Genomic DNA, 18,159 nt, shown 5'->3' with positions numbered 1-18,159 from the left:
CGCCTAGAAAAGAATGAAATATATATTCCTACAAGTGGTTTTTTGCTTTAAATGTAATGTAAGAAACAAGTTTTTTTAGTTGAATAATCTACAACATCACGTTGTGGAGTGTATAATTGAAACATAGATGGAAGTAAATAAGTCTAATAAGCCCTAATGAAGATGAAACCCTAGTTTAACTTGTTTGCAGCAATTAGTGAATACGACATTCATGTACCAAAAAATAGTGTTGACTGATTTACACAAATCTCAATGACTCCACAATAGGTGATGATGAGTTCCAGCAATTAAAGTTGTCAAACTAATAATTCATCAGTTCATATGACTATGATTTTCAATGACATATCGCAAAAACCCCCAGTAAAACATATATTATGAATCAAGAGGAGTTGACATAGACACATATTTAAAACGTGGTCAAACTAGTTATCAATTATTCTAGAGTTTTCTTTGAATACGGTCATAATTTACTTATTATGGAACATCTATTATATATACTAGATTCACATTCAATATTTTATAATCATATAATAAGAGGAAGTAATATACAGTGTACTCATTGCCTGATAAAGTGTAATGGATAAAGAAAATAACTGATTATTTTGAATCGGGTGAATAAGACGCTGTTTAAATTCATAGAAGTCCACATTAGTAAAATTATTCTAATAAATTTAGTGAAATGTGTTACATGAACAGTATATTAAGAAGTGCGTAACACTTAAAAAAGAGACAATGAAAAATGCTGTTGGATGATGTCTTACCATTTAACAACGTCCCTAAATTAAAATATGATTATATTCCCCCTACCATAATGATACGCTTAGAGTTGGGTTGGATCTTTCAACTGGTTGGTATAGGTCATCAAATGATTAATAATTTAAAATTGAATTGGATATAAATGTTAGAATACTTGTTTATTGCGAATTCAGTTTCCGATGTAATGATTAATACTATGTAGATAGTTGCATTACTAGTTAAGAGTAGGTGCTTATATTACAAGATTATTTAAGCGTTCATGCTACTAATAATTTCAATTTACGTTGAAGATGTTGTGGTTGCATGGTACTCCCCCTTGTAAACATTCAGATAAGCGTATGGGCATAATGCGAGCATGTGACGCAAAGGCTTAAAGTACAACAGTTTAGATAACTGTGGTAGAAAGAATTTTAAAAAATCCAAATGAAAACACGTCACACCATTATTTAAACATTTTATGCAGAAAAATTAAGTACAACAGTAAGGAAATAATACGTACAATTGTAGTCATTACATCTGCTGAGAAATACTTGTTCATAATTAATATAAAATAAAATTGTGAGAAATTTGAAAACAATAATCTTAAGTTATTTTAGATGTCATTACCCCTAAAAAATATTGGATGATGTAACAGTATCAGTAACAATCCAGGAGAGGTAACAGAAATATTAATATACTGTCGATTGTACAATTAAAAGATATATTAATACAATGAGATGGAATAAAATAACACTATAAATTAGCGAAATGACCGTTAGAAATATACTGTTAAACTTTGGATCAGAAGAGAGATTTATGTAATAAAACAGAAAAGAAAAAAGAACCATAAACACCATAATGCTAGAGAATGCAAAATAACAGAATACTATATTCATAGATATGACAAAAAAGAAAAAAATAACATAGACAAAACGAACTTTTCAATTGCAGTCTTATGATGTCCATAGTGAATACAGGAAAAAAAAGCAAGTTAAGGATAGAAAGAGAACAAGACGAACAAATGTGAATACATCCTATATTTTTTGATATTCATTACAACATTTATGAACAGAGGAAATGTTAGACAAACATTACGTTAAACGTTGTGTATATGTATATGAATATGGATAGTTTGCTTATCATAACCAATCTAATACCTTTACAGAATATGTTTTCTATGCAAAACCTAGTTCACCTGAGAGTTGTAATAAAATACAGTTTATAAAAAGGACCCATCATTATTGTCACATTAGATAAAAATAAAAAAAAGGAATTCAATAGGAAAAAAATATAAGAATTTCGAACCGAGATTGAATTATGAAGGCGCACAAATTAACAAAACAAATCATTTTAATTCAATGCATATTTTGGAAAGCATAATCCTAAACGTGATTCAATACCACAAAATGTGGTTGTTGCATATTGATAACCGCCAATATGATCAGGATTAGTTGGAAATACTGAAGTATGACAATTAATTGGTTTACCAGAGAGTTCTCTAAAAAACAGATTAATTTTCGAATGATGAGTAAATTTTAGGTTTATGGTAAAATCATCAATAAGAAAAAATAATAATAGACTGAAGAACTAATTAAAAAATAATATATGGTTATCATATAAATCACATAAATCGTGCCAATCAAGATCTCAACCTTCTAACCTATTGCCACATCTAACCAAATAACGTTAAATTATTACGTAAGAGATGTCGAGTCACTTATACTAAAGATTACAATGTAACTTGACCAATAAAATTCTAGCAGCAAAATACGTATTGGTTACTACTAAGACTCGTTGACATAAATACATCATAGAAATTATTAACAACACCGACTATTATAAAAATTTTTTGGAATACCAGTGACTCATGACCATAACCGTCATAGAGAGATCATAAAAAAATCTTCGATAATTCTCAGCGAGGTCGAAGTTCCTTGAACTATTATTTATTGATGTAACTTAATCAGAGAAGTATATTACACTACGTCACATGTGGGTTAAGTTATTGATTCTGAAATATACCACAAATGTATAGAAAAGTTTACGATTAAGAGAAATCAAAGACGAGAGAAAAATGGACAAGAAATATATACAAAAAGAGAAAAGGCCGATGAAATGTGAAAAGTACCTTCCACCAAAATCAAAGTTGAGATATCTTTGAAGTGTTTCATATGATAAAAGTGTCACTCCAAACTGTGGACTAGATCGAAATACGCGAGCACCAGATCCCTTCCAGAATGCCCGACCACCTTCTTCACGCCAAATTTTTCTAGCCGCATCAATTACTCCTGTATATGTTGTTTGACCTGTACGCGCTACAACCTAATAAAATATAGTGAATTATAGTTATAATGATAGAATTTAATCGTATATTACAACTTAAAAAAATGACGATTTGTTAGTTTTTCTAAGATCTTCCTACCAGAATTTTATTTCAAATTTTTTTCTGTACAACTGACATTTCATATTTAAAAGGTGCCGAAATTGGACTAGATTGACAGACGTCCATTTAAACAGTACCAAGAGTGGTATTGTTTATTATACTAATGTAAGAGCAACCGTTTAAATATAGGGTCTTTTTGGTGACTAATCCAAAAGATTGATTACTAAGAGTGAAAGAAGGCATATAGACCTGCTAACCACTTAAAAAATATTTCACACTTCGACCATGTAAAACATATGCTACACTTATGAGTGCTAATCACCAAGTGATTACACGGGGTTTTGACAATATTTAAGTGATTGGATGGAAACGCAATACAATTTAACCTGGCCACAGTCGAACATTATCGCTTCACGTTAACAGATCTATACTATCCATGTGTACTCACTCCGAAGCTGTTTTCAGAAAGCAACTGATGATCACACTCCTTTACATTTGTGCAGATCTTTCCTATGAATAGTTTCCCCGAAAAGACAAGAAACATATTTCTGAATAACGATTCGAAGGTAGATCTAATGTCTAATAATGCAGTAGTTATGTATTGAGGATCTGAACAACACTGACCATGCTCCACTTGGGTTTGATTCTGCACGTGTTTCCCACAATCTGGTATAATAAGACGGTGCTGGTTTTTAATTTATCTTACGAGTGCTATTTTTAAGTTAAATAAAAGCAAATTCAGTTCAGTTTACTTTTTAAAACAATTTAGCCAGTTTATTGATAAGAATGAGATCCCAGTTCTTGAAAAGAACTAAGAGTATAACGTTTTAGAGACTAAAAACTTTCACTTCATTAAGTAATAAACATAGGTTCGGTTTATACCTTTTAATTTAATTTGTTGCTTGTTCGTTCCTTTTTTGTATGTTAAATTATACTTCTCATTAATATCATTTGAAGGACTAAATATTTAGAAGCAATAGGGACGAGATTGTTAGTGCTTGAAATCAACTTGTTTTCTTTTATATAGTTTGTTAACTTTAATTTTGATGTACACTAACATGAAAATTGTCAGAGAAATCAAATGGTTACATGTGATTAGGTCAGAATGTCAATTTAACAATATCTCAGTCAAATCAATACAGTGGATATGAATTGAATACATTTCACAATATAATTCATAATAACTGAATAATCAATGATTACATATAATAAGCAACTCAGTAGGTAACAAACGTGATCAAAAGGTAGGTGAAGTACATAATTAGTACCTGTAATCTTGTCTTGATTACATCTGCTGGTGTGGCTAAAAATGCTGCAGGAACTCCAGAAATTGTTGCGGCCAGTAATAAGCTTGTTGATGAATTACAACCATTTTCATTTGCAAAATACTTTTTCAAATGGCTATATGAAGTAAAATATATAGCTGAAAATGGGATATCACGTAAAAAACAAGCTCGTGATCCTTTGTAAAGCCCGAAAAGTCCTAAATCTTTGACAACCTGTTACAGTACAAAAAGAAAAAAAACCCAGATAAGTTGAGAGTGGTCATCAAACTGTTTCTGGTAGTTTTTAAAATCTATAATTGTTCATAGTAATTATACAGATTCTGTATATACGTACTTCAACATTTTTAAAATCAGTCACTGTGTAAACTTCAATTAATAGTAAATTTAAATTAGCGGTAATCGAATCATTTTTGCTCAATTTTGAAAGGAAACAAATGTATTTTCAATAACAACTTTAAAACAATTAGTCCCTTTGATAAATTTCGATAATCCAATGAGAAGACGAAGTTTATCAGAATTATGTGATATATTTGCACAATACATTTCGAACAATCTGATCACGCATATACTTGTTAAGAGATTTTTATATGTGATCAGATTGTCCGAAATGTATTGCGCAAATATATCACATAATTCTGATAAACTTCGTCTTCTCATTGCATTAGCGAAATAACAACTTTGTTTAAATATTAATAAATGATTGAAAATAAACATCCAATTAAACAACCTCACTGGGAACTACTTTTAAAAACTAGATGGTAGAAGTCAATGAACATCTATTATACAAAACATAGGAATGTTGATCAGAAAGGATTAATCTAGTCTTTAAATGCATACAAGTACATGTGATCCAGATACCCAACACGTTTATTATTAATGTTGGAAACAATCGGAAAATCAAATCATGCTTGTGGGCAGTTTATAGACATTAAAATGAATGAATTCATGTGTCTAGACTCTACAATTAATTTTATTCTGTTCTTTGAGTTTTCATTTTTTAACTTTAAAATACGAAAAACACTAATGTGACTCATCACATAGTGTCAATTAGTTGGTCGCAGACAATTTAGGGTTTATAGGTTCGAGTACCTGTATAAATATTGTACCAGACAATTCATAAAGGTTAACTGAAATACATATCTTACTGAGAAGGATGATAGACGCCTTGTATCAGCGATTTCTCCAGCAACTTGAAGTCGTATTTTTACAATTTCCAAAGGATTAGTAAAAATTACTTGACTTGCTCCTGCACAACTTCCAGATAATATTTCAGCATATATTGAGATATCACCATTCGGTTTTGTAAATTGATCACGAACTAAATCATTGACGGTAAGTTTAATCGCTTTTTCTGGTGCAACACCTAATATCTGTGGTCCTAAACCTCGGTACAGACCGAAAAATCCTTCAAATCTAAAAAATTACAGGGTGAAAAAAAGATATACAAGATATTGAGGGAATAGTATCGATAAAAATAGTGAAGGTTATACTTTTCCAAGAACAAACTGAACTGTCTAGGGGACGGAAATCAAGCTAATTAATTAGACATCTAGTGATTTGATCAACAAAACATAATATCATCAAAATTCTCATCTTGAGCTACAACTATTCTCCACTGTTAGTTGTAATAATCACGAGGCTAAAAGTTTCTATGAAGTTAAACCATGATTTGCATTTTTTAACAGTAAAATTATGCAACTAATCGATCAGTGATCGCTACATTTGACGACATTAATTAGTTAATAAATAAGCATATGAACTTGTGTCATTCATACATCACATTACTCAAATAAAATAACCGATTACTAGGCAAAAATTTACGACTGATAACCAACCAGATAGATCGCCAAGCGAAGCTATCAGAAGACCAATGATCGATGATTTTGGAAGATTAATACGAATGAACTAAATTAATGAAATAATTCATAATTACAAAATAAACTAACTATTTACACATTAAAATGATAATCCCAACTTACTATAAGCTAAAGAATACTTGAAATTTTATTCTTTTTATTAAAAATGAGTCGTTAAACTAACAAATTTATTAGACACATAAAGAATGAGAGAAATGTAATCAAATTCAAGAAATTATTGACAGATTTAAAAGTAAAAAAATATGTACATGCGACATTTAATTTTACGACTGATATCTTATAAACTGAACAATGAAAAAGTAAGAGTAAGAGAAAAACAACAACAAAATGTATTGAAGAGATTAAAGAGCAGTCTACAGAAACAAACGAATTCCAATGGTCACAGGATAGACAGATATCTTCCTCCATTGCGAAACATTTGGTTGAGACTGGTCGTAAGGTTGATATCAAGTCAGCCTTTGCAGTGTTGTACAAAACCCTTCAAGGGCGTATACTAAGGTTTATTGACGCATTGGCTATACAGAAACTGAAACTATCTTTATGTGAAGGGGTTTTGTGGAGATTTTAGTGATTTCAATATTTGAAATCATGAGTCAACTGAAGCTAGACCACCATGGAAAACGGCCGTTTCATTTTAGTATGAGACTCCTTAGCATTGCGCATTCACGATCCCGCCTCCCGCGAGATGGGTTCGAAAACAATTTGTCCTTACCCTTAACCTACCCTGGTAATACTGATTTATTATCCAGAGTGGTAATCACACTGTTTTTATGTACATATGTGCCTGGTCCTACTGACTGACTGTTATGGCTAACATTTAATATGTCTAGTTGACCTTTTAATTTTCATATAAAAATGTCTTAACAAGTATATGTGTGATCGGATTGTGCAAATATATCACATAATTCTGATAATCCTCTTTTCGTTGCGTTATCGAAATTTGTCAAAAGAACAAATTGTTTTACATTTAAGAGTGGTTTAATCTATTTTTTAATCTATAGATGTTTGCCAGCTTGTAAAACTTACATTTACACCAGAATAATACTTTATTTACAAACATATGTACATCCTGTAAGAACAAGTGTAGTTACAAAAAAATTTTTCTATGAACAAAATGTATATCTTTCAGTAAATTTTAGTGTAATGGTTGCGCACTGCTGAGGAGTCCCATACTCGGACGAAACGGACATCCAGTGCTTCCAGGTTTTTCATAGTGGTCTAACTTCAATTTACTCATGAATACTATTATTAAATCAATTTAAAAAAGTCACAGTAGATTAACGGGAAATGGAAAGTATTAATGTAGACATTTACACACTTTGAATTACTTTTGAAAAGGTTAAGAAATTATATACACTAGTTACCTTGAAGTGAATATGTTTAGTGAGTTTTGATGTCAGTTAGTCAGCTACAACATAGGACCAGGCACATATAGGCATCGGCCTAGGTTGCCACACCTTATTAGCACAACAAGCTGAATACCGAATTCATAGAAGTAGTTACTTCAATGGTAGTAATATATAACAGAAAGATTTCATATACGGATATAATACATGAAGAAAGAATTAATCTCACGGTTTAAGGGAAGACAAAGAGTGTATAGACTTACGCTATTGTGATCGATGGTTATTCGAATATTAAGTCCTGTTGAATACGATTTGAGAAATCAATTTAGAATATAAAACTATCTAGAACTTGATTAGAGTTCCGAAGTTATAGTAATGTAGAAAGTGCAGCGTCATAAAAAGTGACCTACGAATGTTTCAGTCAGTCAGTCAGTAACAACGTAGAACTTCGTACGTACGTACATCAGTTCGAGTTGCCACATCACATTATCACACAGATGCAGTAGTCGATTCAAATCCCGTAGTGGTAGAGGTAATAAGAGTATAAGCAGTAATTAGGAAAATCAGTGTTTGGAGATGTTATTTAAAGAGTATAATACAGTGAAATAAATTTGGGAAGAGAAAAAAAAGACAAGGAGGAATAAGGAGATCAAAATTTGGGAGAACACAAAGAGTGTATGCACCTGCGCCATTGCCAACGGTTTTGAGCCATGTCATTCAGGGTCTCTAACCATCGGTTGCTATCATCTCGCGGTCCCCAACCAGGTAGTCTACACCTACCAACATGGCTCAGTCCACTTGCCAGTGACTTCGAATGTTTCAACATACCGGTTGTCTTCTATATGACATACTTTGATTTATAAATATTGCGACCAGTATAAAATCTTTATGGAGAGTGAAGAATTTTCACGGCTTAAATCACACACTGACCTTAGACAGACCGCCACGGAAAACGAGAAAGCATTGAATAGCTGATTCGTCCTAGTGTAAGACTGTTCAGAAGTGAGCGATCGCAATTCCATCAGAGATTGAACCCAGGAACCTTGGCTACGTCCAAACGCTTAATCTCCAGATCAGTAAGAAGGCATTCAGTGGTGTGGATGTCTAACTTTGATCGATCCGCCATATTGCGCGACTAATTTACATTGTCTACAGTGGATAACTTTCTCACACACAACATGGCCGAACTCCATTACTTGTCACGAAGAACTAAAGGATGTGGACTACTGAGAAGTCTCATACTAGGACGAGTCAGCTGTCTGGTGGCTCTTAGTTTTCACTGATGGTTTAAGCTAAGACCAGCCTGTAATTTAAACAATAGAAATATTCTAGAATTGGAATATTGTGATATTGTTGTATAAACCTCAGAAGATAAAATGCTCGAATTAATTACAAAGGTGTAAGTGCTCAATGACAGGAATTCAGTTAACGAAAAGTATGTGACCAAAGCAATTAAAAAATAGTACGCCCGGAAACAACTCAAACTGGTAAAACTTCCAAAATGGAATCATTGGTTAGTAGGATTTAACTTAAAGAGGTGATCATTTCAATGAAAATTATAAAAAAAGATACACTTTAAAAGCTTACCGAATAACTTTACGAAAACAATCCCAGCTATTTTTATACATAAGTTCACCCGTAGTTGATCCAGTAGCACGTTGATTTTGCATTCTTGTCTTAACAAGATCGATTGGATAGACGGCAGTAGCTCCGAATGCACCAGCAATTGAGCCTAAAGTGAACCGATAACATTGTTCAAGTATGGACATTAAAACACTTCTTCCACGAGGTACATTTACATTATTTCCAGAATTTCCCTAGTTATGTATAGAAGGTAATAAGACATATTTTATTCGGTGACTAGAAATATGGTAATATATTTCTACAACACGACTTTATTGTTAAATATACGATGTTATTTAGGCATAAACTCATCTATGTAAAACACTAGGCATAAGAAAGTTGGAGTACAAAATATTTTATTTAGAATAAAATGACAAATAAATCAACTAAAGTGTTAAAATCCATAAATAGCCAAATCATTAGAATTAGGTTACAATCAATAGTGATGAGTTGAATTATTATAACTACTAACTTGAGTAACAATTTAGGAAAGGATAATAATTAACGTTCATAAGATAATTTCGTCATTCATTCATTTATCAGGTACAATTTGTGCACTTGGTTTCGAGAAATACCTTAAGCATGAAGGCTAGTGATACTATCCGGTTACCCAAATTGAAGTGGACAGAGCTCGAGGTTCAAACTTGAGACATAGCGGTTGAAGGCTGAACACCTTAGGAATTGAGTCACCATTATCATAAAATATAACATTAAAAGAAGTTGGTTACCTATTGAATGTTTAAAATCATAAACCACTATTTACTGTCGTGAAGCGGCGTGAAAAGGTCAAATAAATCGGGAGAGGGGGGAATGTAGTGTCGTGAAACAATCAAAAGTTCTATTGCCGATGGTTTTACTAGTCAGTTTGTATTCACACATTCTTTTAAAGATTGATGATATCTAGTCTTTTGTTAATTTAAGTAATGTAAATGAACTCAAATTGTCGACATAAAACGAAACTGACACTCTCAGGTTTGGTTTATTTAAATAGACAGAGTCCATTCAAGAGGAAACGAAATAAAGCAGTATAAGGAAGGAAGTTTTTGAATGAAGTTCTAGCTTATGTTGGCAATATCACAGATTATAATTGGGACGGGATTCTATACAAAAAAACTCGGAGCTATTGTAGTTTAGAAAGAGGAACTAACCTAATGATCTTAAAAGACATCCTCTGTCAGCAATCGGTTTACTGACAGCTATAAATGACACATCACCACAAGAAACGAGGTGCAATGCAAGGAAAGACTTACCAAGCCTAATAACTGATGGCTTTCTACCTATAACTTAGGGAGAAATAATAATACGATGGCTACATGGATAAGGTAGAAAAAAGCTTCGGCAAACATAGTAGTAGTGTACAGAAAATAAAGAAGCATTTTCAAAAATTATAATAAAAGGAAACTCATCTATACTGTCATTCTACATATTTGAAAGAATTTTGGAGCAAAGGTTAAATAGTGTACCGTTAGAACAAAAAAATATATACTGATTAGGTTACTCGAGGATCAAAATAAAACAACTAACAATGAACATACCTGAAGTCGAGCCTGCATATGGTGTGACATAGAATTTTCTTCCACGGGGGTAATAGCACATAAATCTTGATAAGTAACGCGTCTGAGAATTAGAAAAAAACGACAACGGAAGATACAGCTATTCATCGATACTAGCTAGTCATAGAGCATGTCTATTGTATTTTTATTAGGCTGTGCTTTTGACCTTTTAAGGTTGCAAAGTGAAAAATTTCTGCTATGCAGTGAATGTGGTAAAAAGTTTTGGAAAATAGATTTTATTCAATAGACTTTGTTTGCGTGCTTGATGCATTTATTTACAGAATTCGATGAACACTGAATAACGGAGTGAAGACGATAAAAATTAGATTGTAGTATACTAATTACAGATAGTTTATGCCCTGGTTTTTAAAGCAATCAACAGGAGGAATAAATAAGCACATATGGACATTCCATCTAAAGTTTTATCACGTTGATTCCGGTATTGGCTATAGGTAGTCAAGAATCGATTGGAACTAAAAAGCAATGTTATGCATGTTACATTTATAACAGAGGACATATTTATTTTTCAACATATCACTGGTCAAGTAGTTTAATAATTGCCAAATAATTCTTATTTTAATGGTTTATTAACTTAATACAGATCAGTGTGATAGATATTTTCAGTGACAGCGATCTAACAATGCTGAATGACAATCGTAAAATGTTTTTATATGTAAACAAAAATTTCTTGGTAAACCCGTATAAGATACACAAGTGAACAATCTTGTTTTTAATTTATATATGTGAAAAATATTGGGTCAACTGAAATTTTTTTGTAAATGATAAGCAAACAAGTTAATTACATGGCAGTGTTACGTAACTGACACTTAGTCTATTGATTATTATATCTTGTAATTATATATATATATATATATATATATATATATATATATATATATACTGTGATGCCAGTGTGTAAGTGGTGAGGTTTTCATCTATGTGACTGACTAGATGTTAAAATGTAATGTCGCTGGTAGCAAATTTTCGGAACGAACACAGGGACTAATCTGGCACTGAGAAGAAATGACATTTTAGATTACCGTTAGGATCAGACTTTCTTCGTGCTGCACCTCCAAGAGTAAGTAAACACCTATCTATTGTTTGTAAATCACCTACTACGTAGAATCGTCATTATCAATAATAATAAAATAATAATAATTATTATGTAATACCTTGTGAATAATCACTATAAATATGCAAGTAGTGAAAATAAACGGAAAAAATGAGGGGAAACAAGTAAATAGTGGGAAGAATTATGAAGATCGTTCATAAAGTTCCCTGTAGTCAAAAAAGAAAAAGATTATAAATTTTATCAAGCACTAGGGTTGTTGGTTCGAATCCCCACAGTCTATGCTTTGTGTAAAAGACAAGACTGAACCCTATAAAGTTGAAAGCCATATAACAAATCACTTTGAATTCTTTTGTCTTATCTATTATACGATCACTATCACCCGAGTGCGACAGAGGCATGCATTGATTTTGTTTGAATCTTGGTAAACCCACAAAGGGAGATACTTGCTGACCAATTTCACGAATCCCCTTGACCGATTTAACATTTTTCATACACGTAAGTATTAATGTCTTATAGAGAGTAAATTGAAGAAAAATATTGCTTGCCATTATGTCTTCTAATTTACAGGATGGGAATGTTCCATAATATACAAACTAGAATAATTCTGAATTTGTATGATGATTTTATTTATTTATATTGACTAATTTCACAGGATATAAGCCACACTAAGCTTAAAGGCTAATGATACTACCCGGTTGCCCAAACCGAGGTAAACAGGAAGGGGCTCGAACCTGGGGCTTAGTGGCTGAAATTCGAATGTCTTAACCATTAATGTGAATTATGCTTCCCTCCGAATATGATGTTACACCGTAAAACCCACATATTTGAATGAGGATTAGGGTGAGTATTGAGATCTACTTATATTTATCTATTTATTTAACAATAACATATCAAGACAGGATTTATAATGATTCGAATTCGGATATTTCCAATGAGAAAATGATTATAGAGATGACAAAATAAGTATTTTCACTTACCCATCTTTTCGAAGAAGTGAAATGAGCTGAAATAGAATACTCATTTCCATTGGCGTGATTTGAGAGAAATTTTGTGCTGCATTCAACATTTCCTCTAGAATTGACAAATTAATGGAGATCAAGAATAAAATGGAAAACAAGAGAATTTACTGTTATTTATTAAGTGAAATTACTTGAAAATTAGCTGTAACAGAACAAATAAACAGGCTATTTCAATAAAACATTTTGGAGAAAAATGTTTTAAGCGGTCTTGTTGTTAGAAAACGTTGTTGAAGGTCGTTTATCAACATTCGTAAATTTGAATGAAAGCTAATGAAAAACTATTGTTTAGAATCGATGACTACTAATAATATTTGTCATGAACATTGAAAATCACTAATTTAATTCTATTTCACCCTAATTTATCAAGAAGTGATTTACATCTTGATGACTCTATGATCAACTTTCATCAGTCCTGTTAAACACTCGCGGACGAATAACAGGAATTTTCAAAAGGTATCAGTTAATTATCTTATGTAAATAAATAATAGGGAATTATACTGTATGACTGCGATGCATTTCGACTGAATGACTCAATCAACAACTCCGCCTGTAGCTCTTCTAGAGTTACTGCCGGTCCCAAGCCCGGGTAAAGGAGGAGGGTTGGGCATGGGGTTAGCGTCCCCATCCCGTAGAAAACTAACTCGCTAAAAAAACGCTTACCAGAAAAAATAATTCAAACCATTTTAACTCTGCCCTGAGAGTTAGAAGGTCTCCATTTAGAAGAATTATGACGCTTCATGGTGAAAGCCGAATTCCTTCGGAAGCCACGAGGCCGATGCCCCTTCTAACAACCAGAGCAAAAATTTTTATAGGTACATGGAACGTTAGAACAATGTGGGAAACCGGGAAGACCAGCCAAATAGCAACGGAAATGAGGAGATACAACTTGGCAGTACTGGGAATCAGCGAAACCCACTGGACTCAAGCTGGACAGAAAAGGCTAGCTACGGGAGAGATGCTGCTATACTCCGGTCACGAAGAGGAAAATGCTCCACACACACAGGAGTTGCTCTAATGCTGTCCAAAGTAGCACGAAATGCACTTGTAGGATGGGAATCCCACGGATCCAGAATCATCAAAGCATCATTCAAAACAAAGAAGGAGGGGATCTTAATGAATATTATCCAATGTTATGCACCCACCAATGATAGCAACGACGACATTAAAGATCAATTCTACGAGCGGCTGCAGTCAATCATAGAGAAATGCTCAAGAAAGGACCTCACCATTCTGATGGGAGATCTAAATGCCAAGGTCGGAATAGACAACACTGGATATGAAGATATTATGGGACGACATGGACTGGGAGAGAGGAACGAAAATGGAGAAAGATTTGCAAATTTGTGTGCATTCAACAAATTAGTCATAGGAGGCACAATATTTCCACACAAACGTATACACAAGGCTACATGGATCTCACCGGACCACACTACAGAGAACCAAATAGACCATATTTGCATAAAAAAAAAAATTCCGAAGGACAATGGAAGATGTGAGAACCAGGAGAGGAGCTGACGTAGCTTCAGATCACCACCTAGTTGTAGCCAATTTAAAACTGAAGCTAAAAAAGAACTGGACAAGTGGACAAACAGCAATACAAAGGTTCAATACAGCCTTCCTTCGAGATACTGACAAACTCAATGAATTCAAGATAGCTCTCAACAACAGATTCCAAGCCTTTCAAGATCTACTGAAGGAAGAAGAAACCACCATGGAGGACAACTGGAAAGGTATCAAAGAAACATTGACTTCAACGTGTCAAGAGGTTCTGGGCCTAAAGAAACACCATCATAAGGAATGGATCTCTATAGAAACACTGGACAAGATCAAAGAAAGGAAGAACAAGAAGACAGCAATTAACAACAGCCGAACACGAGCAGAGAAAGTCCAAGCACAAGCTGAATACATAGAAGCAAACAAGCAAGTGAAGAGGAGCATTAGAGCCGACAGGAAGAAATACGTGGAAGAATTAGCAACGACGGCAGAAAAAGCTGCTAGAGAAGGAAATATGAAACAGCTCTACGATACAACGAAGAAACTATCAGGGAAATACAGTAAACCAGAGAGGCCGGTCAAAGACAAAGAAGGCAAGCCAATCACTGAAATTCAACAACAGCGAAACAGATGGGTAGAATACTTCGAGGAACTCCTGAATAGGCCGGCTCCAATGAATCCACCGAACATCGAAGCAGCACACACAGATCTTCCTATAGATGTCAACCCACCAACGACGGAAGAAATTAGAATGGCCGTCAGACAAATCAAGAACGGGAAAGCAGCAGGACCCGACAACATACCAGCTGAAGCACTGAAATCAGACGTCGAAGTAACCACAAGCATGCTTTACCCTCTATTCAAAAAGACTTGGGAGGAGGAACAAGTGCCGATGGACTGGAAAGAAGGACACCTCATCAAGATTCCAAAGAAAGGAGATCTGAGCAAATGTGAAAACTACAGAGGCATTACACTACTGTCAATACCAGGGAAAGTCTTCAACAGGGTGTTGCTGAACCGGATGAAGGATGCAGTAGATGCCCAACTTCGAGATCAACAAGCTGGATTCCGAAAGGATCGGTCGTGCACAGACCAAATTGCAACACTACGGATCATCGTCGAACAATCAGTTGAGTGGAACTCGTCACTATACATCAACTTCATTGATTATGAAAAGGCATTCGACAGTGTAGATAGGAGGACATTATGGAAACTTCTTCGACACTACGGAGTTCCTGAGAAGATTGTCAATATTATCCGGAACTCATACGACGGACTACAGTGCAAAGTAGTGCATGGAGGACAGCTGACAGATGCATTCCAAGTAAGGACCGGAGTCAGACAAGGCTGTTTACTCTCTCCCTTCCTCTTTCTTCTGGTGGTCGACTGGATTATGAAGACCTCGACATCTGAAAGAAAACACGGAATACAATGGACAGCTCAGAACCAATTAGACGATCTGGACTTCGCAGATGACCTAGCCCTCCTATCACGTACACGTGAACAGATTCAGATAAAGACAGCCAATGTAGCAGCAGTCTCTGCATCAGTAGGCCTCAGCATACACAAAGGGAAAACCAAGGTCCTCAAATTCAAAGCGGAGAACAGCAATCCAATCACCCTTGATGGCGAAACTCTGGAAGATGTAGAATCCTTCACATATCTGGGAAGCATCGTCGATAGACATGGAGGTTCAGATGCAGACGTAAAGGCGAGGATTGGCAAAGCAAGGGCCGCATTCCTACAATTGAAGAACATATGGAACTCAAAACAACTTTCAACCAATATCAAAGTGAGAATCTTCAATACGAACGTCAAGGCAATTCTACTGTATGGAGCTGAAACTTGGAGAACTACAACAACCACAATCAAGAAAGTACAAGTATTTATAAATAGCTGTCTACGCAAGATACTCAACATCCATTGGCCGGATACCATCAGCAATAGCCTTCTGTGGGAGAGAACAAACCAACTTCCAGCTGAAGAGGAAATTGGGAAAAGACGATGGAAATGGATAGGACATACATTACGCAAATCGTCAAACTGCATCACGAGGCAAGCTCTAACTTGGAATCCTGAAGGGAAGCGGAAAAGAGGAAGGCCAAAGAACACATTACGTCGGATAATAGAAGCAGATATGAAAAGGATGAATTACAACTGGAAGGAGCTGGAAAGGATTGCCCAGGACAGGGTTGGATGGAGAATGCTGGTGAGCGACCTATGCTCCTTCACGAGGAGTAACAGGTGTAAGTAAGTAAGTAAGACTCAATCGACAGTATGATCAACAACCTTGATTTGTAGTGGACCCCAAGAATCGAACAACTGAGATGAGAACAAAAACACCACTGATAACGATAGAGTGGGAAAATATCAATAATAAATGTATTTTTATTAATTAGATATTAAGGAAAGTTTTTAAAGAATTAAATTAGAGTTTTTGATTCGTGTAATTCGAAAAGCTGAAAATGGTAACTTGGAAAAAAAATTTTCTCTATCGAATGTTTGACATTATGGCATCACTGGAAATAAACTGCTTCCAACAGATGTGAAGTGAAGTAGTGACCCTACTGACCAAGAAAATTAGTTCAGTAACCAGTTGGATTGGTGAGCATAACACTATGCAAGATTATTTTATATAACGATGAAAACAGATTAAGAGCACGGTGGTACTAATAAGTGGTAAAATTGCAGGTTAGGAGATAATTAGCTTTAGATAAGATAATTCACTTGAAATATTTGTGAAATCATATCGATAGCATTTGTCTGGACATGATACATTGTTGAAGAAATAAAAAACATTAACCGAAACGAGGAATATCAGCTGATTTTTGTAACATGAAATTTGCAATCAAACTGATGTACATGATTTTTAATTCAAAGAAGTATTATTCAATTTTTTTTTCAATAATGAAACAGTGAGTCTTTATAAATCATGAGATATTTTTGATTGAGCGTCTGTCCAATGTAAAAGGCGTTTTCACAAGGTGAATTACAAATATTCATTAACCTAGTAGTAAACTTATTCTATTATGAGACTGTTCAAGTTTAATTTTTGTGTACATCACTTTGAAGAGATAGAGTCATAAAGTTTACTTGAGTAACTCGTTTCACTAAGCCTTATGACCTGTACACCTATCCAAACAACAAATCAAAAATGTAGTTTCAGCAACCCAATGAAGTATCTACATAAGTAGAAAGATAAAAGTAGCGTTTCTTAGATGGTAACATGGACATACTATGCTTGTTAATTCAGTCATGCAATCTCATATACCTATTTTGAACAATGAAGCCGAATGTATTTTCATATTTGTCATATTTCTAATGAAAGTATAATTCGTTAGACATTTAAAACTTACAGAAACTAAACTTATAGTTTCATAATCTGAGACAGGAAATGGATTATTAGTGATTTTTATGTTAAGTATGTATGCAGAATGAAAAACCGTTCACAGAATTTGAAAACGCTGTAAAATGAAGATTAGATTCCCAAGGTATTCTGAATATAATATTATGGCTAATATGCTGTGGATCTGAGTCTTTAAATTTTAGTTTACTCAATACCTTGACGGTTATATGAATCAAAATTACCAACTGTCGAATAGTAGATCAAATAAAAACGAACCTCCTTTTATTTTGGAGGTTGGAACACTTGTAAACTTTGGAGATGGAAGATATAACGTAAGCAAGTGATTACTTAGGATATCTATAATATGTTAATGAAAATTAGATTTTCAAAGTTTATTTGACTTGTTGAGGGTGTGCTTTATCTAA

The 18,159-nt window shown here is 33.9% G+C and overlaps 1 protein-coding gene across 1 annotated transcript in view; it reads right to left on the bottom strand.

Moving 5' to 3' along the window:
* Positions 1-853: 853 nt before the first annotated feature.
* MS3_00007818 (uncharacterized protein) overlaps positions 854-18,159 on the bottom strand; it is a 34,469-nt gene continuing 17,163 nt past the window's right edge. The window contains exons 8-14 of the mRNA XM_051216161.1: positions 12,853-12,946; positions 10,786-10,867; positions 9,215-9,444; positions 5,550-5,817; positions 4,387-4,617; positions 2,864-3,057; positions 854-2,233 (exon numbers count right to left, since the gene is read on the bottom strand). Coding sequence (XP_051066723.1) covers positions 2,086-2,233; positions 2,864-3,057; positions 4,387-4,617; positions 5,550-5,817; positions 9,215-9,444; positions 10,786-10,867; positions 12,853-12,946 — 1,247 coding nt within the window. The 3' untranslated portion in view covers positions 854-2,085. The remainder of the gene's footprint in view (positions 2,234-2,863; positions 3,058-4,386; positions 4,618-5,549; positions 5,818-9,214; positions 9,445-10,785; positions 10,868-12,852; positions 12,947-18,159) is intronic.

The sequence above is a fragment of the Schistosoma haematobium genome, chromosome 4 (assembly GCF_000699445.3).
Source record: "Schistosoma haematobium chromosome 4, whole genome shotgun sequence".
Taxonomy (NCBI): domain Eukaryota; kingdom Metazoa; phylum Platyhelminthes; class Trematoda; order Strigeidida; family Schistosomatidae; genus Schistosoma; species Schistosoma haematobium.
Note: the sequence above shows the minus strand (reverse complement) of the source record. Positions and strands in the feature narration are given on the sequence as shown.